The 22,535-nt window shown below is 39.4% G+C and overlaps 2 protein-coding genes across 5 annotated transcripts; one reads left to right on the top strand and one right to left on the bottom strand.

Annotated features, from left to right (window-relative positions):
• Positions 1-10,085: 10,085 nt before the first annotated feature.
• dad1 (defender against cell death 1) lies at positions 10,086-12,741 on the bottom strand. The gene is made up of 3 exons (XM_004079046.5): positions 12,433-12,741; positions 10,656-10,831; positions 10,086-10,247 (listed from the first exon to the last, which is right to left on the bottom strand). The coding sequence occupies exons 1-2, from the start codon at positions 12,641-12,643 to the stop codon at positions 10,701-10,703; spliced, it is 342 nt and encodes a 113-aa protein (XP_004079094.1). The 5' UTR covers positions 12,644-12,741; the 3' UTR covers positions 10,086-10,247; positions 10,656-10,700.
• A 2,907-nt stretch (positions 12,742-15,648) lies between these two features.
• Positions 15,649-21,873, top strand: abhd4 (abhydrolase domain containing 4, N-acyl phospholipase B). Of its 4 annotated transcripts, none has more exons than XM_078935526.1 (9): positions 15,734-15,901; positions 16,357-16,404; positions 17,930-18,015; positions 18,096-18,200; positions 18,303-18,591; positions 19,960-20,141; positions 20,221-20,332; positions 21,086-21,272; positions 21,548-21,873. In XM_078935526.1, the coding sequence occupies exons 2-9, from the start codon at positions 16,400-16,402 to the stop codon at positions 21,635-21,637; spliced, it is 1,056 nt and encodes a 351-aa protein (XP_078791652.1). In that variant the 5' UTR covers positions 15,734-15,901; positions 16,357-16,399; the 3' UTR covers positions 21,638-21,873. The 4 variants fall into 4 exon arrangements, with proteins under 4 accessions (XP_011484867.1, XP_011484866.1, XP_078791652.1 ...); XM_020710944.3 differs by having other exon boundaries at positions 18,096-18,212; XM_011486565.4 differs by lacking the exon at positions 16,357-16,404 and having other exon boundaries at positions 15,649-15,901.
• The last annotated feature ends 662 nt before the right edge of the window (positions 21,874-22,535 follow it).

Genomic DNA, 22,535 nt, shown 5'->3' with positions numbered 1-22,535 from the left:
CCCCCCCCCCCCCAAAAAAAAAATAAAAAAAATAACAAAATAAATAATAATAATAATAATAATAAAATTAATAATAATAATAATAATAATAATAATAATAATAAAATAAACCCACCCAAGTGAACCCCTTAACCCCTGCTGTGAATGCGGCGTCGACCCCCGGGGGGCCAGGCCCCGCGCCAACTACCGGCCACGGGCGAAACACCGGCCATGGGCAGACGACCCCAGGCCCCAGAACCCCAAGGTTCGAGGAGATATTTATACCCAAGTACTTTATGTTGCCTGTTTGTATTTTAATAGATGACGGATTTAGATAATTGCAATTACTTGGTAGAATTGTCCTTTTAGACCAGTTTATGGAATATTCTGAAACTGAGGAAAATCTATTAATTAGGGAGATGATTTGGCAGATGGAAGATTGTGAATTTGGAGTAAATAGTAAAACATCATCTGCATAAAGAGTTATTTTGTGTTCTAAATTTTTGGTTTGAATGCCTTCAATGTCTCGACTTTGCCCAATTGCAGCAGCTAGAGGTTCAATGAATAGTGCAAATAAAGACGGTGATAGTGGACAGCCTTGTCTGGTGCCTCTTTGTAAATTAAAGCTTGGAGATGTTTGGTCATTGGTTCTGACACGAGCATTAGGAGAGGCATATAATATTTTAATCCAGTTAATAAATGATTTTCCAAAGCCAAATTTGTTCAGGGTGGCTATTAAAAATTTCCAGTTGACCCGATCAAATGCCTTTTCTGCGTCCAGTGACAAAATGGTTGCTTCTCGGTTGTTGATGGTTGTATGATCTATGAGGTTGATTAATATGCGCATGTTGGTAGATAAATGTCTACCCTTTATAAAGCCGGTTTGGTCAGGATGTATTAGAGAGGGAACTACCTTCTCCAGCTCTCCTGCCAAGGCTTTGCAGATTATTTTAAGATCTGCATTAATCAGCGATATGGGTCGATAGCTGGATCGTGATGTGGGATCTTTCCAGGTTTCAGAAGTAAGATAATATTAGCAGAATTCATATTTGGAGGTAGATAATTGTTATCCTTAATTTCAATTGTCATTCTGAGAAAAATGGGAGCTAAGATTTGCAAAAACTCTTTATAAAATTCTGCTGGGAAGCCGTCTGGTCCTGGGGCTTTTTTACAAGGCATGTTGGTCAATGCTTTATGTAGCTCTTCTTTAGTAAAAGGGGACTCCAGGGCTGTGATTTGTTCCTCTGTTGGTCTAGGCAAATCTATGCTATTGAGAAAACTATTGATGTCATTGTCAGAAGGATCAATTTGGGATGAGTAGAGGGATTGGTAAAAGTTTTTAAAAACAGAATTTATTCCGGCTGGATCATGTGTTGCGTTTCCTGTTAGGTCTAGGACTGATGAAATAGTTGTCTTCTCTTTGTTTATTTTGAGTTGATTTGCCAAAGATTTCCCAGATTTATTACTGTGATCTAACCTCTCCAAGCGTAGTCTCTGTAATAGAAATTGTGTTCTTTGATTAGTTATTTCATTTAGTTCAATTCTTACTTTCCTTATTTGTTGTAGAGTTTGTTCATCCGGAGAGTTGCTGTAGGCTTCCTCTAACAGTCTGATTGTTTGCTCTAAATCCACTAGTTTAGAGTTTTCTTTTCTTTTTTTGTGAGATGAGAAGGCGATTATTTTTCCTCTCATGACTGCTTTCCCGGCCTCCCATAAAAGGCACGAGGAAATACCTGGGTGGTCATTATTTTGAAGATATGAGGACCATTATTTAGCGAAGAAACTCGTCCTAGGCATGTAAAAGCATTACAATAGTCTAAATGACTGAAATTAAAAGCATGCATTAGCACCTCTGTGCTGGCAAGATAGAGGAATGAGCGGACTCTGGCAATGTTTTTAAGATGGTAAAACATGTTTTCACAATGTTTCTGATATGAGAAATAAAACTCAGCTCAGAGTCAAACAGTATGCCCAAGTATCTCACACAATGAGAAGGCTTTAAATTCCTGAAAATGTGTAAAATCATCTCTCTCTCTTGTCTCCAGGACCAATGATTTAAACTTCTGTTTTGTTCTGATTGAGCTCTAGGAGGGCCGGAAGTTTTCCTCCACCCACGACTTTATATCTAAAATGCAGTTTAAAAGAGTGTTTATACTTTTACAAAGTATTGGACCCAAAATTGTCCTGTGATTTGTCCTAAAACCAGAGTTTGTTCATTTAGGAAATCATGTAATTGTATAAAAGCAATTTTTTTCTATAACTTTACCTAAAAATGGTCAGTTGGATACAGGTCTGTAATTGTCAATAATATTTGGATCCAAGTTACTCTTCTACAGAAGGGGCCTCACCACTGCCGTCTTACAGGCAGAGGGGAAGACACCATCCATCAAAAGGCTAATGTTGTTAGCCCGTGTTGTTAGCCTATCCTAACACTGGGTTCTTCTTCCAGCTCCGTACTTCTTCCACAAAAAAAGCACTAACCACAAGGAATAAATATAAAATGATGAGCGAACAGGCACTTAGTAATATTCATAACATTAATAAAAGCACGTTTGGAAGATCGCCTCGTTTATTACTGAGCTGCTGCATAAATATGTGACAGCAAAGGTTTGTTTACAATGGGACACATTTCCCTTCCGGTATTTTCGACACTATATTTTTTCGACACGATATTTTGCCCATGCAACCACGCACTGGTCGACAATCCTGTAGATGTCGTTCACGTCGATTTTCGGGAGACCTTGTAGACAACGGGTGAAATATGCCATCTTTCGCAATCAAAATCTGCCGTGTCGCTGCTATAGAAGTCGCAAGCCGGAAATGGTCGGCCTCACACTCAAGGCGGCGGAAGTAGGACTCCTTAGTTACGTGCACGGAGCCTATGGAGACGTGATTACCGATGTTTTAGCCCAGTGGAAATTTCAGAATAAAAGCACTTCCGTTGCAGATATACCGGTACTTCTGTTTTGAGTTATCGTGTTGTGAGTTATTGTTTGGTGTCGTGAGTTATTTTAATGTGTTGTGAATTATTGTGTTGTGAGTTATTGTTTCATGTTGTGAGTTATTTTATTGTGTTGTGAGTTATTGTGTTGTGAGTTATTGTTTTGTAATGTGAATTATTCTGTTTTGAGTTATTGTGTTGTTAGTTATTGTTTTGTGTCGTGAGTTATTTTATTGTGTTGTGAGTTGTTGTGTTGTGAGTTATTGTTTTGTAATGTAAATTATTCTGTTTTGAGTTATTGTGTTGTTAGTTATTGTTTTGTGTCGTGAGTTATTTTATTGTGTTGTGAGTTGTTGTGTTGTGAGTTATTGTTTTGTGTTGTGAGTTATTTTATTGTGTTGTGAGTTATTATGTTGTGAGTTATTGTGTTGTGAGTTACTGTGTTGTTAGTTATTGTTATTGTTTTGTAATGTGAGTTATTGTTTTGTGTTGAGTTATTCTTTTGTAATGTGAGTTATTGTGTTGTGAGTTATTGTTTCGTGTTGTGAGTTATGGTTTTGTGTTGTGAGTTATTGTGTTGTGAGTTACTGTCTTAGTTATTGTTTCGTGTTGTGAGTTATTGTTTTGTGTTGTGAGTTATTGTTTTGTAATGTGAGTTATTATGTTGTGAGGTATTGTGTTGTGAGTTATTGTTTCGTGTTGTTAGTTATTGTTTTGTAATGTGAGTTATTGTGGTGTGAGTTATTGTGTTGTGAGTTATTGTGTTGTAAGTTATTTTATTGTGAGTTACTGTGCTGTTAGTTATTGTTTTGTAATGTGAGTTATTGTGTTGTGAGTTATTGTGTTGTGAATTATTGTGTTGTGAGTTATTTTATTGTGAGTTACTGTGTTGTTAGTTATTGTTTTGTAATGTGAGTTATTGTGTTGTGAGTTATTGTGTTGTGAGTTATTGTGTTGTGATTTATTGTGTTGTGAGTGATTTTATTGTGAGTTACTGTGTTGTTAGTTATTGTTTTCTAATGTGAGTTATTGTGTTGTAAGTTATTGTTTAGAGTTGGGAGTTAATTTTTTTAGTGTTGAGACAAATTGTAGCATGTTATTTTGTGTTGTGTTGCGAAATCTAAAGTGTTGTGATATGACCCTTCTGGGCCACCGTACGTAAACGCACAGCAGAGAGCTTTACTTCTTCTTCTGCACATTTAGTGACGAAACTGTTCTAATTCTGCAGAGCTGGCAGAAATGGAAGAAGAGGGATTGGACCCCACACCTGGAACTTAAGTAGGACACTGAACAGCTGAGTTGATTAGAGTGAACCGCCCGCGGGGAGGAGTAACAAGGTAAACACACTGCTCCAGTTGCCTGCCTGAAATACTCCCAGGGCCATTCAATTTTACTTTGGGTTCTGTTTGCAGTTTCAGGCCGGGACTGATTTGACAGATTTGCCCATTTTTACCTGCAGACAGAATGTTTCCACCTATGAGGACAGCTGTGACTGAGGCTCAATGGGGCTTTGTTTTAGAGCAGGGGTGGGCAATTCCGGCCCTCAAGGGCCAGTGTCCCTGCAGGTTTTTGGTGTTTCCTTGCTTTAACACAACCATGACAAACATGACTGTGTCATCAACAGAGATGTGCAGACATTGGTGATGTGGGGATGATGATTATTAATTAGAATCAGGTGTGTTGAAACAGGGATGGGAATAGCCCACAGAGTTAGAGTAAGGCTTTGGTAACTCTTTAGACAGAGTAAATTTCAACCATGATAATATCTCACTTCATTGTTCTTTCTTTATGTGAATTGCTCTTAGTCTGGCCCAAATGGGGATTTTCTTTGGGCACGCAAACCCCTCCACCGCGATAAGGATGTGTTTATCAAGGAGGGGGGATTTTTTTGTTTTTTTTAATTGCTTTCTAATTTTACTTTAAAGATACATAATACTTTTGATATTTTAATTTTTATTTTATTTATTTATTTATGCTAAGTATTAGAGGACTAGAGTTTGTGGGTTTTTTTGGACAGAGGGAGAAACCAAAGCACCTGGAGAAAACCCTGTTTAGAATATTGGGGGGAGGGCAATTGCCTAACCCACGAGAAAAATATAACTGTGTTGTCACGAAAATAATCTTTTTTTTTAAACTTTTTTATTATCAAACAAAATAAAAAATAAAATAAATAATAAAACAAAACTGAAGTATTTAAAAAAACCTAGCTAAGACGTAAAAGGTGTGTTGTGGAAAGTTACCTTTAAAATAAAATAAAATATAGACTTGAAGATACATATTTACAAGGTACACATTTACAAGAAACACATTTAGAATAGAAAAAGAGAAAAAGCCACTCTAGTTTTTACCCACACAATAATAATTAAATGTTTAACTGTTTAACACTGGAGCTTTTACTACAGTTTGGCCGTTTTTGGACGGTCACAACTCCATCTAAGGTGGTAAAGGGTAAAAGTCTAAATATTTGGGGGTGTGGGTGTTTCTTTGTAGTCTTTTCTTTCAGCTCTTCCACCTGCTGCTGTAGTTGGTGGATTTGGACCTGGTAATCCTCCTGAGCATTTCTGATGATGGTCTTTTTCTGCTTGACAGCTTTCTTGAGGTGAGCGATTTGTTGTGAAAGGGTGGACATTTCTTCTTCCAGCTGTTGTGTTTCTTCTTCCAGCTGTTGTGTTTCTTCTTCCAGCTGCTGCTGGCCTTCCAGTTCTTTCTCGACCAAGGCAGCTCTTAATTGGGTGGACTCCTCTACCTCTAGGTCAAACATGAGTTGGGTATGTTTTGTTTTGATCCTCTCTTGTTTAAGCTCTTCTTCCATTTGGCGTAATTTCAAGCCCAGTTCAAAATTCTTCTTGCCAGTGGCCGTTTTGGCACCTCAAGCCGTTGGTTTTCTTGCTTCAGGAGGTCTTCAGAATTGCTTATGGTTGCAACATTGGTGGATTTTAATAACTTTTCTATGGCCTTATCACTATTGGAGAGCAATTCTGAAAAGGTCTTTTTTATTGCAGCCTTTTCCTCCTCATAAGCTTTTCTAAATGCAGCCATTTGTTGCTTGAGGGAGGTGTTTTCTTCTCTTTCTTTAGCCAGCTGATTTTGTGCTTCTGTTAATGCCAGCTGCTGGTCATTTAGAAGACACTCTTTCTCCATTTCCAATTTGCTGGTGAGGTCCAAATTGTCCTCCTGAGCTCTCTTTAGCTGAGCGATTTCTTGTAAGAAAGAGGACTTTTCTTCCTGCCATTGCTGTCCTTCTTGGCTCATCTGTTTTTCAAGGTGATCAACTTTCAGAGCAGCACCCGCCAGCTTCTGATCTTTTTGCTGCAGAAGCTCCTTCAGACGCTCTACTTCCCCGTTCAGAGCAATGTTCTGTTCCGCGTTCTCCACTGAGGTTGAAGTCGGCTCACCCAAAGCAGCTTCACTTTGTTTGCCCTTTCCCAAGGGTTTGATTCCCTCAGGCTGAGTTGATTTGGGAACAGACACCGGCTTTACAGGAAAGAATGCAGCTGGACGAAAGGAGACAGGTGGAGCAAAACTTAAGGGTTTTAACCCTAACGTTTGGTTTTGTGGGCAGGTTTTGGGTTTTCCCAATCCCAATGTCTATTTGTTTCAGGAGTTTCTGTCGTCTCAGGAAATTCTTCCTCCTCATCAGAAGGGGGAGGGAAATCACTGTCTTCGTCAATGTCATCCCAGTCCATGACAGTGTCTCGTTTTTTAGGACTGGTAGACTGAAACACAAGGTCAGAGGTGGACTCGTTCTCGGTTTTTCGGACATGACGGCGTCTTGATGGTTCCATGGTATGATTTCTTAAGGTTTCTAATCACAGTTTGACAACAAAGGTTCTTTGTAACCGAAGGCACTTCTTAAACCTGGTCTTTTTTTCTCTGCGATAGACAAAACCTGCGTGCAAAAATGGATCAGAGTCTTAAATTTTCAGTCCTGTAAATGAACATTTAACAATACTTCATTACAGATCATATGACATCAGATGGAAAATATTCAGTCTGTATAAAATTGAACAAACGAAATTTTTCATGAATGTGAAATGCATTTTATTTGAGATCCATTGGCCTCTGTGTATGAATATGTAATAATAAGTGATAAGGCTGCCATGATGGTTGAGACATTTTTTCCAACTGAGTAAAAAAATAAAAATAAAAAACCTGTTTTATTTTGCTTTTATTACTGGTCCGGCCCACTTGAGATCAGACGGGTTGAACGTGGCCCCCTAACTAAAATGAGTTTGACACCCCTAGTTTAACTGTTGGATGTGATAATGAGGTGGATGAAGTCCGTTTTCAAAGTCTCAGACTGCTGGAACTTCATGTCTTTGGTACCTGTGTGGATTATGGTGGTTGAGGCAAAGGGGGGTTTCCTGGTGAGATGGTTGTAGATGTCCTGAACTGATGCGTGTGGCACCTCTTGATGCTGACGTTCCGGACTATTGGAATCTCCTAAGATGAGAACTGGGAGGCGCGCCGATCCAGGCGTCCAATGCGGGGCTCCCATCACAGACAGCCGGGCTTTGTGAGGCACCAGAATGCCCGACGGACAGTGATCCCGGGTGAAGCTTAGGAGGAGGATCCTCCAGATCATACAGCTGGATAGCTCTAATGTCAGTCACCGTTTTCGTTGTACTGATAATGTTAGGTTGGGGGTGTGAGGGGCTGTAAGCCAGCGGGTGGGTTTGAACAGAATTATGACGGGAAAGTAGGAGAGGTCACTCGACGCAGGTTTTTTGATTTTGGCTAAAATCTGGATAATTCTCATTTAAAGAACACCGGGAGCGCTTTTAAAATAGATCAAAAGGTGATTCAACACTCCCAGTGTGTCATTTATTAGGACATAGTTTCTGCTGAGCGGTAGGAGTTCATTAGAAACTTTGTGCGTTGTGCGTAGGACTGTTGCCATGGAGCATGCCCCCTACCCCCTTTCCCATCACCCATAACAGAGAGCCATCTGTTTACATGCTCTCCTGCCAGCTCACACCCCCACTCTTAAGCTACATTGACACCACGCTCGCCACCAATGTGCATTCAAGTGACCACTTTTAATAAGAAGTCTACGTGAACGAGCCTGTCCGGCGTCTAAAACTCTGACGTTTACGCGTAGTTACGCATGTTTCACCGTCTGTTTTCGGGCTGTACTCACAGAAACACATTGGTGGAACTTCCACAAATCAGGAGACTCCAATCTGGTAGTGACGTAGGGATGGCGTCCTTTTAGTTCCAATCGTTTGAAAATTGATCACGGGGGAGAAATTAATAACTGCAGTTTGTGCCCGGATGGAATTCTATGGCACCAAGTCTTTCATTTATCAGAATGGACCGCTGAATGAATAATGCCTGGACCATGATTTGCACCGCTTTGACAATTTGGACCTTCCACCTGTAGGTGGCGCACGTTCGCTAGTCACTAGCAGCTTGCCCAGTGTACTTCCTATGTGCTAGAGGCGAGTCACATACTTGCTGCACAGGTCCTGTGACTCAAATGTCTGCCCAAATCATCACACATCCTCTGCCGTGCTTTACAGTTAGAATAAGGTGATTGCACTCTACAATGAACCAGTGGTGCAGGTGAGTTTTTGCTTGTTTTTTTATTGTTAAGAACACTCCAGTGATGAAAGTCAGGCAAGGAAAAAATCCCTGAACTTTTCTTTGAGCGATATGGCGGGCACAGAGCGAAATTTTAGAAAAATACGTGGTCTTAGATGCATTCTGGTGCATTCTGGCAGCTAGTTATTCACTTCTTTATCAAGAAACTAAGACTAATTGGAGCATCATGATTTGTCATTCAAACCCCTAGTTTGACTCTCCATTAAGGACTTGCTGGTCCTAAAAAAGAATTTGGAAAATTGCTCAAAGTAACACAATCCTACAATCTACGCTTTTCCTTAAAGCTGCAAAACATACAATTGCTAAAATATAGTAACATCAAAGCCCCAAATGGCAAAAAGAACACCAGTAACTATGATATTCTATGAAAATACCTCAGTTATTTATACATTATTTCTGCTTTAGAAATGACTGATGTACAACATCCACTTGCACTGTTTTCTCAAACTATAATTACATCAAAATATGGGATCTGCTTTAAACTATAATTCTATAACATAATACATCAATTCTTTAACACCAATACTAAGTAATCTGGGAAATATCAAAACAAACATACAAACTAAACTAAACATTGTAAACATTATTTTTTAAGGGAGTGCGGGTCCAAACCATCAAATACTTATAATTAATGTTAACTATACTGAACTAAATCATGGTAATTAGGAAATACAAATAAATTAGATAGAGAAATGTATTCAAAATAAAAACTGAAACTCAAAACTAAAATTGAAATTATTTCAAAATGTGGTTTTGAGATTATTTTACACAAAAAAGTATTTGACCTACACTACCTTAAAAATCTTTTTTTTTTTTTCCAGCCAAGACCACTTCAATTTGTTTTTTATCGTCTTCTCACAACTGAGGTCGTGACCACGCTCAATAATGACGATGCCTGCCATTATTTTAACACAAATTTGATCGCAAACTCTTCAGATGTGTTTGTGAAAGTTTAGGGTGGGTCCGCCAGTTTTGGTCTCTAGGGAAGCAAGTCACGCTGACCACGTGGTGCAGACAGAGCCAATCAGACCCGTCGACGCATCCGAAAGCAACTAAAACGTCCCGTCATTGGTCAATTAGGCCGGGAAGACGAAAGATGGCCACGACCATAGAGGAAGCGATCTGCGGAGAAATATAGAAAATAAAGCTAAAATTAGCTGATTTCAGACCATTTTCTAATCCGGAAAGCGATTTGTCCGTAGAGATCAGGTCTTTATTTCCCGGAAAGTACGTTCGGTTTGCTCAAAAACCCGGATTTCCGGGAATTCCCGGAAGACTTTCATCACTGAACACTCAGAATTGATTTTTTTTATGTGGCATGGGACAGTGACATGATTTCCCACAGATGTTCCACAAAACAAACTCACTTGCTGGAACAAACAGTCCATTGAGGGTAAGCGTCTATTATAAACTTGCATCACGCTCACCTCGACCGCGTCCATCTTACTCAGATTGTCAGGATGCATCAGCTCAAACATCGCACAGTGAGTATTAACACTGGACTATTTGGGAACATTTAATTTAAAAAAAGAGACAAGGAAACATTTCCAATACAAAAAAATCTCATTGGTCCTTTTTATTTCTGGATTCATACAAAGACAGACCGGTTTGGATATCTGAACAAAAAGGAAAAAGGTTTAATCTCTCTCGTTGTCGGTGAGTTGTCGAAACGTCGAGTCTTTTGAAAGAAGAAGAAACAAAACAACCTTCCTTTTGTTGTCATCTGTGTGATAAAAGAGAAGAAAGCTGAAGGTTAGTGTGACAAATATAGACGCAACAAAACTGAGTCAAAGTCAATTCGATATTTTAATTTAAGTGTATTTTGATCAGAGAGAAGCATTTTTACATAATTAGGGTAGCATTAGTCCTTAGTTTTATCTTTTTTCCCCAAACAAATTAAGACTAATCGTCTTAGGTTTGACATTTCTATGCACAGATCGATGTTTCTCCCATTTGTCTTTCGCTTTTTTTGTTTTGATTGCTTGAAATAAATCAATTTCAGTTGTGAACTCAAGAAAAAGAAGAAGCCAAAATGCAAATAGAAACACAACAATCTTAAAACCAAAAAAATAGGAAAATTGTGATTAAATAAAAATATGATGTAAACAAAAATAAGTGTACAATCAAAGACCTTAGGGGGGAAACTGAAGAGGCAAATATTCATCATTTCTCGGTTTTAGCCGATGAAGTTCATCACAACGAGGTGCAGGACGGTGTGAGCGAACAGGAAGTCAGCGAAGGCTCGTTCTGGGGAGATGGACAGGAAGTCGCCTTTGTTCTGAGGGTTGATCTGGATTCGAAGACATACTAAAGAAAAAAAAAAAAAACAAAGGGTGGTCAGTGACACTTTGGTCTGGACAATCACTAAATCATTTTAACTGAAAACATAAATTCTCCTTTTCTGAGCTCAGTCTTTCACTGCAATTTAAAACACCAAAATATGGCGTTACTTTAAAAAAAACACATTTTTAACGTAAATCTCATAACCATTTTAGAAAATGAAGAGACTGATCATCTGCTGTGTACTTTAAAAAAAAAAGTAGGTAGTAAAGAAATCAAATGGAAACCTTAGCTGCAAACAAACTATGACCTTTGTATCAAGATGCAATATGGATCCTCTAGATCAGTGTTTTTCAACCTTATCTGAGCCACGGCACACTTTAACCTTGACAGAAATCCCGCGGCACACCAGCATCCAAAATTTTAAAAAAAAAGGAGAAAAATTTTAGTCTGTATTGATCTACAGCCCCTCCGCAATCTCACATGCATTTTTGTGATAATTGTGGCAGAAAAAGCTGGAAATTGCAGCTGTTTTTTTCTAAAAGATGTAATAAAAGTTAGGTTAGAAGATTTCAAAACTGTTTGTGTGTTCGTTGTGGTTTAAAGATGTTCAACAACGAAGACTCATTGTACGCTGAAACGCTGTCACTTTAACCCAATGCATCATGGGAGATGTAGTGCAAACAGCTGCCAAACGCAGAAAGACTCTCGTCTCTGAGCTTGGAAAGCTGCACCGCTAAAGGTGATAATTTGATAATTTAGCTGGTATTTTTGTTGGAACTGAGAGACTTTATGAGCAGAATCAGAACAAGGAAGTGAAGACTTCAACTACTTCTGATTGGTCAGACTGATGACATGTGATTGAGCCTCCAAGAATAATTGGTGGAGACAGTGAAAGGGGCGGGACTTTTCCGCAAACATCTGAAGCTACGGCTAAATCACCGTCATTCTTATCAAAATGTCTTAGAATCGAATCAAATAAACACAAAGAAAAAAAGTTTTTTGCTATCTTTCATCTTCCAAACTAGTCAGTGTTTTATCAGGGCCTGTTTGGATGAACACAGAGCTGATATTCTGGAGATGGGAAATGTTTTTAGATCAGTGCATGAGAGTAATTTCCCACGGCACACATGACCATCTCCCACTGGTTGAAAAACACTGCTCTAGAGGGCCTTAACAGAGAACATTAATCGTATAAATAAGCGTATGTTTTATATTTATCTTAAATGCTTTTTATTGGCAGCTGTGAACAAGCAAAATCTCAGGGAACTTGAACAACAGATGTGAGTAAACAAAAATATGAACAAAAGTCTTATTACAGTGTGACACAAAGGCAGTTTCAAAATAAAATAAAAATGTAAGTGTTAAACTAAAGGTCTTCCATTATCCAATGTCTTAGACAACGGAATATATATATATGATTTTTTTTAAATATAGTTTTTATCGGGATAAACTACTTGTTTTTAATGATTAAAGGATATTCTAACATTTTCGAAAACTACAGGACTGACTAAGCTAAGCTAAAGCTAGCTTGTTGTAGCTCACCGCGAGTTCAGAAACAGACAAATTGGAGATTAATTTCCTTGACCTGAAGACATTTTAACTAGAATAACAAAGTTTTCATGTACCTCCTAAAATGAAAGAGCCCACGCACGAGATGAAGCCCGACAGAAAGCTGTTGAATGGGAAGGTGCCGACGAGCAGACAGTATAGGAACTGCAGCGCTCCGGTTAACAGGATATACAGAAGGTACGCGTCCACCACCTTCAGCTTGTTGGGCGTCGTGGTCGTGTACTCCTCCAGAAACCGAGAAATGACCGATATGACGGAGTTGGACATGATTTTTAGGTTGAATTTGACAACACAGAGCGCGCGGAAAGACCTGCAAAGCTGAATAAGTGACGTGTCCCGGGAGACCGGAAATGGCTTTGGAGTTACGTTAAATGCGTTCCGAGTAACCCGGAAGTATAAAATTGTTTACTTTTTGTTTTGTTTTTTGAAGTAAGTATTTAACAAACATTTGGTATTTCTGATGTCCTTCTGTTAATGGAAAATCTAAATGATTCTTTCTCAAATATCATTAATATGATTTTACTTTTAGGAAAATACCATATCCACTGTTGCAAGTGGAGAGGTTCCAAGCCCTCCTTCCCAGGTTTTATTAAAGAATTTAAATTATATTCTTTCTCACTGAAAAGATTACAAGGTGTTAAAATAATATCTAAATATCTAAACAAATTTCCTTGTGGCTGTTATTCTAGTTTCTGTGCAATCATTTGGCTCCTGATATTTTTATTTTATTTTCTTAGAAAAAAAATAAGTGATCTAATATTGTGTGTTGATGACATCTGAGAGTATTGCATACCCCCTTAGTGAGTGTGTATTTCGTAGTGTGTTCATCCTCTGCTGGAATTTGTATTTTGTCTTTGAAAAGTTCAATTAAAAAAAAAGTTTTAACAAACAATCACGGCATGTCTGTCAATGACATCAATATCAATGTTGAGATAAACGTAGACAAAAACAAATATGAAAACATTTATATATATGTGTGTGTGTGTATAAATTGTTGACTTAAATTAAATGTTTGTGGCCATGGTTTAGTTTTGGGGATACATATTAGAATTTTGCGTGGACACATTTGCATTGTGTGTACCCAAATTAGTATTTTGCAAAATGCTTATTTGCGCTCACAACTTAGTTAAAGGTGTGCACAAAACACAAATTTGTGAACAGAAAATGATAATTTACGGTCACAACACAGTAATTGGTGTGCACAAAACACAAATCTGTGAACACATAATGCTTATTTGCGTGCACAAATTCAATTTTTTGTGCACAAAACACAAATTTGTGAACACAAAATGCTTATTTGCGTGCACAAAACACAAATTTGTGGTCACAAATGATTAATTTCAGGGAATATTTTTCTTAATGTCATGTCATGGGCTCTGCACAAACAAAAAAGCGCTGTTACAACATAGCAACAGATTTGACACTGTTAAGTAAAGATGTTGAAAGAAAAAAAGTATTTTAAACCAAACTGTTACTCATATTTTCTTTAAATTACTCCAGTGTACTCCAGAAATGTAATAGTTTGGGAGACAAAATAGTAATTCTCATTTACTGCAGTTTAATCTTAATCTCTGCTTCATTTTATTTGCATTAAAAATTCCAGGTGACGTGTTCTCCCTACCATGACAAAGGTGGATAGAGGTGAAGAGGATTTCATGTAATCCATGGAAACCAGTGAAGATCACAAATCATTGAAGAAAAAATGATCAGAGCACTGTCTAGTGCAGGGGTCGGGAACCTAAGGCTCGCGAGCCATATATGGCTCTTTTGATGGTCACATGTGGCTCGCAGACAAATCTTTAATTCAAATTTTTTTTCTTCATTAGACCAGTCCTTCTCGTGCGCGATGCGATGGCAGAGGCGCGCAGTAGTAGCGGTGCTTAGAGAGACAAATCTGCGCCAGCACTAGTATAAGTTTAAAATTGTCTATTAATTCACAGAGTTTGTACCACCCGGAAACCTGTGAATTGCCGTGCCTAAAACTGCGCGCTCCCGTCTCTGAGAAAGAGCGCGCAGTTGCGGGGACGGGATGTGTGAGGGAGAAAGCAGAGGGTGGGGCTGAGGTGTTGTGGGGACAGGCAGCAGGTGAATCGCGCAGGGATTGTAAATAGGTAAAACCCACTGCCTGTCACTCACTGCAGCGTGTGAGTGTGTGTTTGGCTCCAGGTCCGCGTGTGATCAGTCTGTCTCACATCTACAAAACATTCATACCAACCTAAGATCACGTTTAAAGTCTCAACGCCTGCATGAAGCAGAAACTCACCACGTAAACCAGACTAGACCATCAGCAAAACTACCACGAGAAATACTCATCATTTATTAGAAACAGCATAACAATGTTATTAAAAAGAATCCTCAGACTTATTGTACTTTAAAAAGGTTGAAATTACATCAAATGCACACATTCACTTGTATTTTAGTTTTAAACATATTGTCGCGGACTGAGTTGGGTGGCTGTTGGGCCGCGTTAAAAGTTCTGGAGTTCATTGACCGCATCAAGCAGAGAGCTGATTGGCTCTCAGTTCTGTCGCTCAGCCTGTTGTTAGGTAGTTTGGACCAATGGGGTTCAGCTATGGGCCGAATAAGGGAAAGGGGAGGGCTGCAGCGGGAGCAGGGGAATATAAAGTTGGGAGACGCGCTCTCGTCTCGTCTCGGCGGGAGAGATTCAGGAGTTGCTGAATTAATTGTTCGGCGTTTGTCGCGGTCTGCAGTAACCCGAATAAAGAACCTTAAAAGAGGTTAAGTCTCCGTGCCTCAGTGTGGGAAAGGGACACTACATTATTGTATGGCTCTTTCGAAATTACATTTCAAAATATGTGGCGTTTATGGCTCTCTTGGCCAAAAAGGTTCCCGACCCCTGGTCTAGTGGGTCTAGATGACCCAACTCCCAACGTTAAAGTGTCTAGGATAGCACAAGGGTTAAGTTAGTATTGCCTTGGTATTTCTTGTAATACAAACCATTAGGATTAGCAAAAATTAAAGTAAAACACATTTTTTCAGACTTTATTGAAAAACAACATAATACAACAACAGAGTGACTAACTCAGGGGGAATTGAAATGTGTACAAATTGCATATAAGGAACACAAACAAAACAATATGTATTTATATACATAAATACAGAAACAATACAGGAGAAAAGGACACATCCATCCAATGACCTTTTGGGTTTGATACATTTAAAAAAAAAAAAAAATCAAATTAGTTCGAATTGTGTTTTGGTTTTGAAGTTGTTTACGGGGAAAAAGTAGAGAATTATTTAAAAAAAGGTCTCTTCTGGAATTAAATGAACTACAACACCCAGTTAATTGGTCGAAGTGAAGCATCTTTAGCAGAGACAATCTTTGTCTTCCGGTCAGGTGACGTAGCGGTGTACAGATTATAAAACAGTGGAGCTTGTTATTACATGACTTAGAGGTAATTGTTGAACGGCGTTAGGACTTAAACTGAATGTAGCGACTCGTGAATCTCGACCAATGGATTCTTCCACCACTGCAGCTCCCATGACAAGCGACTGCGAGACGGAGTGAGTAACTTTGCTAGCTCTGCACTTACGTAATACAGTTCATCAACAATGTGGCCTTGAAGCACGGAAGCCCGTTCTTTGTTTTTATTTTTTATTTTTTGGAAGCCCGTTCTAAACAGTCCGATTGTATTCAGTCTAGTAACTGTAAATATTTTCCGACAGTATCGTAAAATTTTGATGTACTGTATTTACACGAACAAACGAACCTATCCATAAATCCTATCAGAAAATTCTGAATTTCACAGCCTTTCTACAATCGCAAATCATTGTTATATTTAAAGAAAAGGCTGTTATAAAAGTCAGTGGCTTTCTTTGTTAAATTAGCTTTACATAATCGTTTTGACAAACCGGTTTCATAACCTTTGGCCATAGAGTAAGATACTCTAACGTGACTCAGCAAAAACCAGCTGAGTCACGTTAGACTCTGCCTGAACTCAGTTTCCTTCCTCTTGCAGGTAGGAAAATAAAACAGTTTGGTAAAAATCTTCAAGTCTTGGGATGAGGTATTTGGGGGGTGCATCTTTCTGCTGAAAATGTTGTTTTTGGTGTGTTTTATGACATCTTTCTGATACGGCTCGCCATTTTTGAGACACCGGTAATGTTATGGTGGGGGTGTGAGGGGCTGTAAGTTAGTGGGAGAGCGTCCAAACCAGGAGTCTGCGTTTTTTTGCCCCAAAAGGGGCTTTCCAAAAAACCCAGTGAGAGCCACAAAGTCCCAAAAAGACACTTTATTTGTGTGTTTGTGGTCATTAAACCATTCATTTTTGCAACATAGCTTATAAAATAGTTACAGTAATTGAATTCTAATAGTGTTTCTATTGATAGTTGCACATACAAGTTCCTTTCAAAATAAAAGGACATCCTGTGTCAAGTAAAATCCTGATACAGTAGATGAACTTGCATTTAAACGTTGTTTCTAAACAGACGTAAGATAAAAAAATATGACTTTAAATGTATTATAATAATAAACCACTGAGTTATCTGATGTTTTGGAAGAAAGGTAAAGCTTTTATTACCTCTTGATTTTTTTTTTTTTTTGTAATGTCAGCAGTTTCAGTTTGTTTGTACTCATTTTTGATCACCTCAAGACTAAACGTAACTAACAAACTTCTTATCTATTCATTTTCTTCCACCACAATGGAGAGATAAAAGAGCTGCCTGTGGCTCCCGAGCCTCAGGTTTGCAGACCCCTAGTGTAAACCGATGGGTGACGGGAAGGGGGGGTGGGGAACTCCTGGCGTTCTGCAGAAGTCATGTCCTAGGCTGTGTCCAAATTCCCACCCTAACCTCTAAATAATAAAAAACTATAGTGCCCTGGATTTTGAAAGCAATTCGAACGCCATGCCCAAATGTGACGTCATCGATTTCAGGAAGTAAAAAAAAGCCATTACTATGAGCGTTTTGTGCAGATAATTTATGAATCCACTGAGTTCTAAAGATAAAAACTTTGATGGTTTTGTAGAAAAATACATTTGTATACATTTTTTTTTTGCAAAAATTGTTCAGACACAATGCATTGTGGTCTATATTTGTTAATTTAGTGAGCATTAATGTACACTGGTTTTTTGCAGAGACTTCTGGGAAATTTCTAGGGCACTGGATTTTGGAACTGTAGATTCGGACAGCAGTATAAAATGGCGAACCCACTATATAGTGAGTAGTGAAGGAATTCAGTCATAGCCCAAGAGAACGGCACAGGTTTTTTTTTTTCTTTTGGCTAAAACCGACAAAATCATAACTAATAGGACCAGTGGAAACGTTTTGACACTAGGTTATAAGATGATCGGAGCGGGTCTGTAACTGCTGTGTCACTGTGAACCTTCCCTTTTATTTACAGCATGGTGGCTTTGTCCAGTGACTCATGTCTCCATGCTCCGTCCTCATGTGTGCTCTATGCAAACACCCCTGACTAACGTTGGACTCCTGCCAGAGTCGGCTGCATTGTGTAACCCGCGTGTGCTGAACTCTCTCCTATTCACAATCATCTCCTGCTTGACTGACCTCTTCCTTCAATGTCCTCACGCTCAGGTCAAGTTCCGACTTCAGTTGGTGGCCTTCCTGGCGTCCAACCTCCATGTCCCTTTTGAAGGCTGCAGAGTCCAAAATACTTGCCCGTAAGCTTGTCACTGCCTTCAGTTAGTCGGGGTGATCACATGGGTACGACTTTACGAGCTTCTTCTCCTACTTTTTACAGGTATTCAGAACAATTTATGGGCCCGGTTTGTGAAGCTCCCGAATCAGGACCGAATATGGACTTTGACCCTCACCAACAAGACGGTTCACAAACCCGCAGAAGAACGTACGGACTTGTGTAAATTCCCCGGCTGTGTTCTTTAGTGATGTACACTGGTGCAAAACCTCTTTCTGAGCTCCTCAGACATTCGTTTCCTTTACGCTCTAGCACCTAAGACCCCCCTGGTGATGGTCCATGGCTTCGGAGGGGGCGTCGGCTTATGGGTCCGAAACCTGGACGGCCTGAGCCGGTCGAGGCCCGTCCATGCCTTCGACCTCCTGGGTTTTGGGAGGAGCTCCCGACCTCACTTCCCGTCGGACGCCGCGAAGGCAGAGGAGCAGTTTGTGGACTCCATCGAACGATGGCGGCAGTCTGTGGGGCTGGAGAGCATGATTCTGCTGGGACACAGTCTAGGAGGGTACCTGGCGACCTCCTATGCCATCCAGTATCCTTCAAGGTAACAAAGTGAATGGAAGAAAAACAAAACAGCAACTAAAACATACAAAAATAAATTTAAAAACAGCTACATGTCAAGCAAATGGATTTAATGAGAATAGAAGAAACAAATATCATTAACAAAATGTCACAAAATTATCACATTTATTTCTTTTATTTGCATTCTTCCTTTAATAATAAAACAAAAAAAGCAAACAAAATGCAACAAAAAAGGTCCAAATTATGATACTTCCACCACACCGTTGCATTGATTTGTAAGAAGAAAACTATTCTCTATGTCTCCCAAAGCAAAAACTGCATTATATTTGAGTTGGTATTGGTAATAATAAACACACTTTTTTTTAAAAGTCAACTTTTTCAATAGTTTAGTAGCTCTTTTACGATCAATATTTTGTATCTGTGGCTTTTCCTGGTCTCATAGCATAATATTCTTCTTTGAACAAATGTTAATACAGTACTATAAGGCTATGAGTACAGTACTGCAGTCATCGTATAAATTTTTAAATCAAAATAATCAAAAATGAGTCCTAAACTATTTTGTATGCGATGTTACAGAAGTTTTTCGAGCTTATTCCTTCTTGTCACAGTCAACATTTCTATGGCAACCACTCTCACCAATGAGGAGTGAGCCCCACTTCCCTACAAGGAGCTCAGGAGAATCTGTCAATCAGACATTTCGACTGTTCGTTTTGAGACCACAAACTTATCGAAGCGTCTGATTGGTCAGTTTATAACTTGAATAACTTGCAACAGAAAAAATAAGAGTAAGAGTAAATAAGAGTAAAAAAATAGGATTAACAAGAAGATGTTAAAAATAAACAGGTAGGAGAGCAAGACCGGTTATTCTGACCAAAAGCCGTTGATTTCTCTATAGAAGTCTTTGGGATTTTGACTTCCTGGAGCCCTCGGGTACTTCCTGTTTGAAACATGGGGGGGGGTCACTCAGTCCGGTTCTCATATACAGTCAACGATATTGCTTCGTGTGAATAGTTTCAAAGATTTGATTACGAACTTTTAGAGGATTGCTGCTTTTATAAGGTAGTATACTTTCTAAGATTTTTTGTGTGCTCACTTTTTAAGGTGGTATTTTTTAACATTTACATTATTGCGGTGGATTTGATTTCTGAAGGGGATTTGGGAAGTAGTTAGAAGTTGTGATCAATGAGAATTTGTCACCAAACACAGGTCACCTTCTACTTTAATGTAGCGATAAAAGCAGCTTTTCATCTAAAACTATTTATTCTAAACTAGAAGACGCTTTGGAGCTTAATGCATGGTTAGCGCGTTGTGTTTTTAGGGGAGACACATTATTCAGCCATGTAAAAACTATATAAAAAAGTGTCATGTTTTCTTGGATTTCTTTTTTAAGAGTGTCTCATCTCATCCTGGTGGACCCTTGGGGCTTCCCAGAGCGACCCAAAGCAGAGAACCAGGAGAGTCAGGGCACAGAGGCAGTGAAGACCTTTCGCCCGCCACGCTGGGTGAAAGTCATCGCCGGGATCGTTTCCTTCTTCAACCCACTGGCCGTCATCAGAGCAGCGGGCCCATGGGGTAAGAGCAGGAAATCCCATCTCTCACTGCGACTCGCCGGACGTAACGCCGTCTCATCATTTCAATGGTTCTGACTCAGGCCCGGGTTTGGTGAACAGATTCCGCCCCGATTTCAGGAGGAAGTTTGAAGATTTGTTCGATGACGACACCATGACACAGTACATCTACCACTGTAATGCACAGACTCCAAGGTACGTCTCTTCTCAGTGTACAAAAGTCTTTGCTCTTTGGAATAGACAGCAATTACCCACAATTCAGCAGGAAAAGATAAGTCATTGTAACTACCAGCCTTGTTGAGTGGTGGCTAATGACCCATGTTCCCCAATGCTGCTTAAAAAATACGATGATTAAAACTAAATTGATCTTAATTTAAAAAAACAACAACAATTTTTTGTGTTACTACATTTAATTAGTTTGTTTAAATGATTCATAATCGATTTTTTTTTTTTTTTTTTTAGTTTTTTTTTTTTTTTACTATTTACCGTAAAAATGTTTTTAAACCCAACCAAATTTCAAATATATCTAAAATAAAAACAAATTAAATATTGAATAAAATTGTGAATGGAATGATTGAGTTTTTTTGCGCCGATAGTCGGCTGTTAAAGTTATAGCGTGATCCGATTCAGTTCAGCTGAAAGGATATCGATGTTTTCATCAACGGCCGCAGAAATCCTGCAAGGCACCCATCAATAAATAAAACATTAATAAATCGTAAGTCAAACACAGGAACTTCCAAACATTTGTAAAGTCATCAGTGAACATTCAGTTGACAGCTGCTCTGTGAGTCTTTCTTTTAACCTCTGCTATCAGGTATTGCCTCATATAAGGCCACTGGTTGCTATCTTGGTGGCTTTAACCACGCATCCTCCAAACTCTTCTCTGATTGGCTAAAACCTAAACATCTCCATGTGATTCACCCCTCCGTTTTTCCTCCCGCCCCCCAGCGGTGAGGTGGGTTTCCGGGCCATGTCAGAGTCCCTGGGTTGGGCTAAAAGACCCATGCTACAGCGGGTCCACCTGCTGCCCCCCTCCATGCCTGTCACCATGCTGTACGGAGCCGTCTCCTGGGTGGACAGCTCGTCCGGGGACAAAGCGGCTGAGATACGGGGCAAGGCCCACACCAGAGTGATGGTAAGTGGAACCTTTTTAAACAAAAAAAAGACATAACCAGGTTTTTTTGGATTAATAAATCATTCTGGAGTATAAGTCGCAGACGCAAAAAAAGATAGATAGATAGATAGATAGATATGTTGTCTGTTTACTTTTCATTAGTATGGTCGCCTGGTGTGAGCGTAGCATTAGTCGGACCCCCAGCCAAAGTATGCTAAAACCGCGACTTATTCTCTGAAAAATGCAGTACCAACACACGTAACTTAATAACCGACTCGATCTGTTTTACTCCGCAGCTAATCGATGACGCCTCACATCACGTGTACGCCGACCAGCCAGAGACGTTTAACAAAGTGGTGGAGAATATATGTAATTCTGTGGACTGACATGTTTGGGTTGAAAACGATTGATTGTACTGTAAATAAACTGTATGTGCCAGGCCGGAAAGAATCCATACTAAGTAAAACGTTATTTATAATGTATTTATCAGTCAGCCAGATGGCCATACATTTAGATTTTTAACATGTGCCTCATTATTTCTTTCTTTTTTCTTTTCTCCTCCATCTGTCGCACGGCGTGTTTTATAACTTTTGCACAAATAAAAATTGGATGCAGAAAATCAGCAGATTAGTAACCCTTTTTCCTGTAAATGAGTGCTTTAGTTTCAAAACCGAGTAGCAACAAAAATAAGTCTTTATCCGAGGTAAAATGTATGACTTTAAACTTTTTAAGGATCATTTAAACATTCCGAAGCTTCTTGATGAAAGATTGCATCCAACTTAAGCTTTTCCCCCCGAGAGGATCCCCAAACTTCATCATCCGTCGCTTTGATGAAATGGCGTATACTTATATAGCGCCTTTCTTCCTACAAGGACAAAGCGCTTTACAGTCACAGACCCATTCACCCAGTCACACACACTTTCACACACTGGTGGCCGCTCCGCTGCCAAACACAGGCACCCGCCTACCACCAGAGGCAAGGTGGGGTTCAGTGTCTTGCCCAAGGACACTTCGACTCATGGGCGTTCAAGGCGGGAATCGAACCTGCAACCTTACGATCATGGGACGACTGCCCTACCGCTGCACCACGGCCGCCCCCAAATGCGGGCAAGGTGCTGGAATTAGTCACAAACATTTTTCTGCAATAAAATTGTTGGATTGCAGAACTTGCCCGTTTCCTGCGTCGGGCTGTTTGCATCACTTTAAAAAACCTCGTGCTATATTATAGGGTCAAGATGACCCCACCCTTACATTGACGTGTTCTCCCTACCATGACAAAGGTGG

The sequence above is a fragment of the Oryzias latipes genome, chromosome 17 (assembly GCF_053564925.1).
Source record: "Oryzias latipes strain Hd-rR chromosome 17, Olatipes_Hd-rR_3.1".
Classification (NCBI taxonomy): Eukaryota; Metazoa; Chordata; class Actinopteri; order Beloniformes; family Adrianichthyidae; genus Oryzias; species Oryzias latipes.
Note: the sequence above shows the minus strand (reverse complement) of the source record. Positions and strands in the feature narration are given on the sequence as shown.

Excerpts from the sequence above, each read along its gene's own strand:
- abhd4 (XM_011486564.1), top strand. The coding sequence starts at position 15,852 with ATGGATTCTTCCACCACTGCAGCTCCCATGACAAGCGACTGCGAGACG. Across the intron at positions 18,213-18,302 it reads AGAAGAACGTACGGACTTGT|CACCTAAGACCCCCCTGGTG; the intron begins GTAAATTCCCCG and ends TTTACGCTCTAG. Across the intron at positions 21,273-21,547 it reads AGGCCCACACCAGAGTGATG|CTAATCGATGACGCCTCACA; the intron begins GTAAGTGGAACC and ends TTTACTCCGCAG.
- dad1 (XM_004079046.5), bottom strand. The coding sequence starts at position 12,643 with ATGTCCAACTCCGTCATATCGGTCATTTCTCGGTTTCTGGAGGAGTAC. Across the intron at positions 10,832-12,432 it reads GGGCTCTTTCATTTTAGGAG|TATGTCTTCGAATCCAGATC; the intron begins GTACATGAAAAC and ends TTTTTTCTTTAG.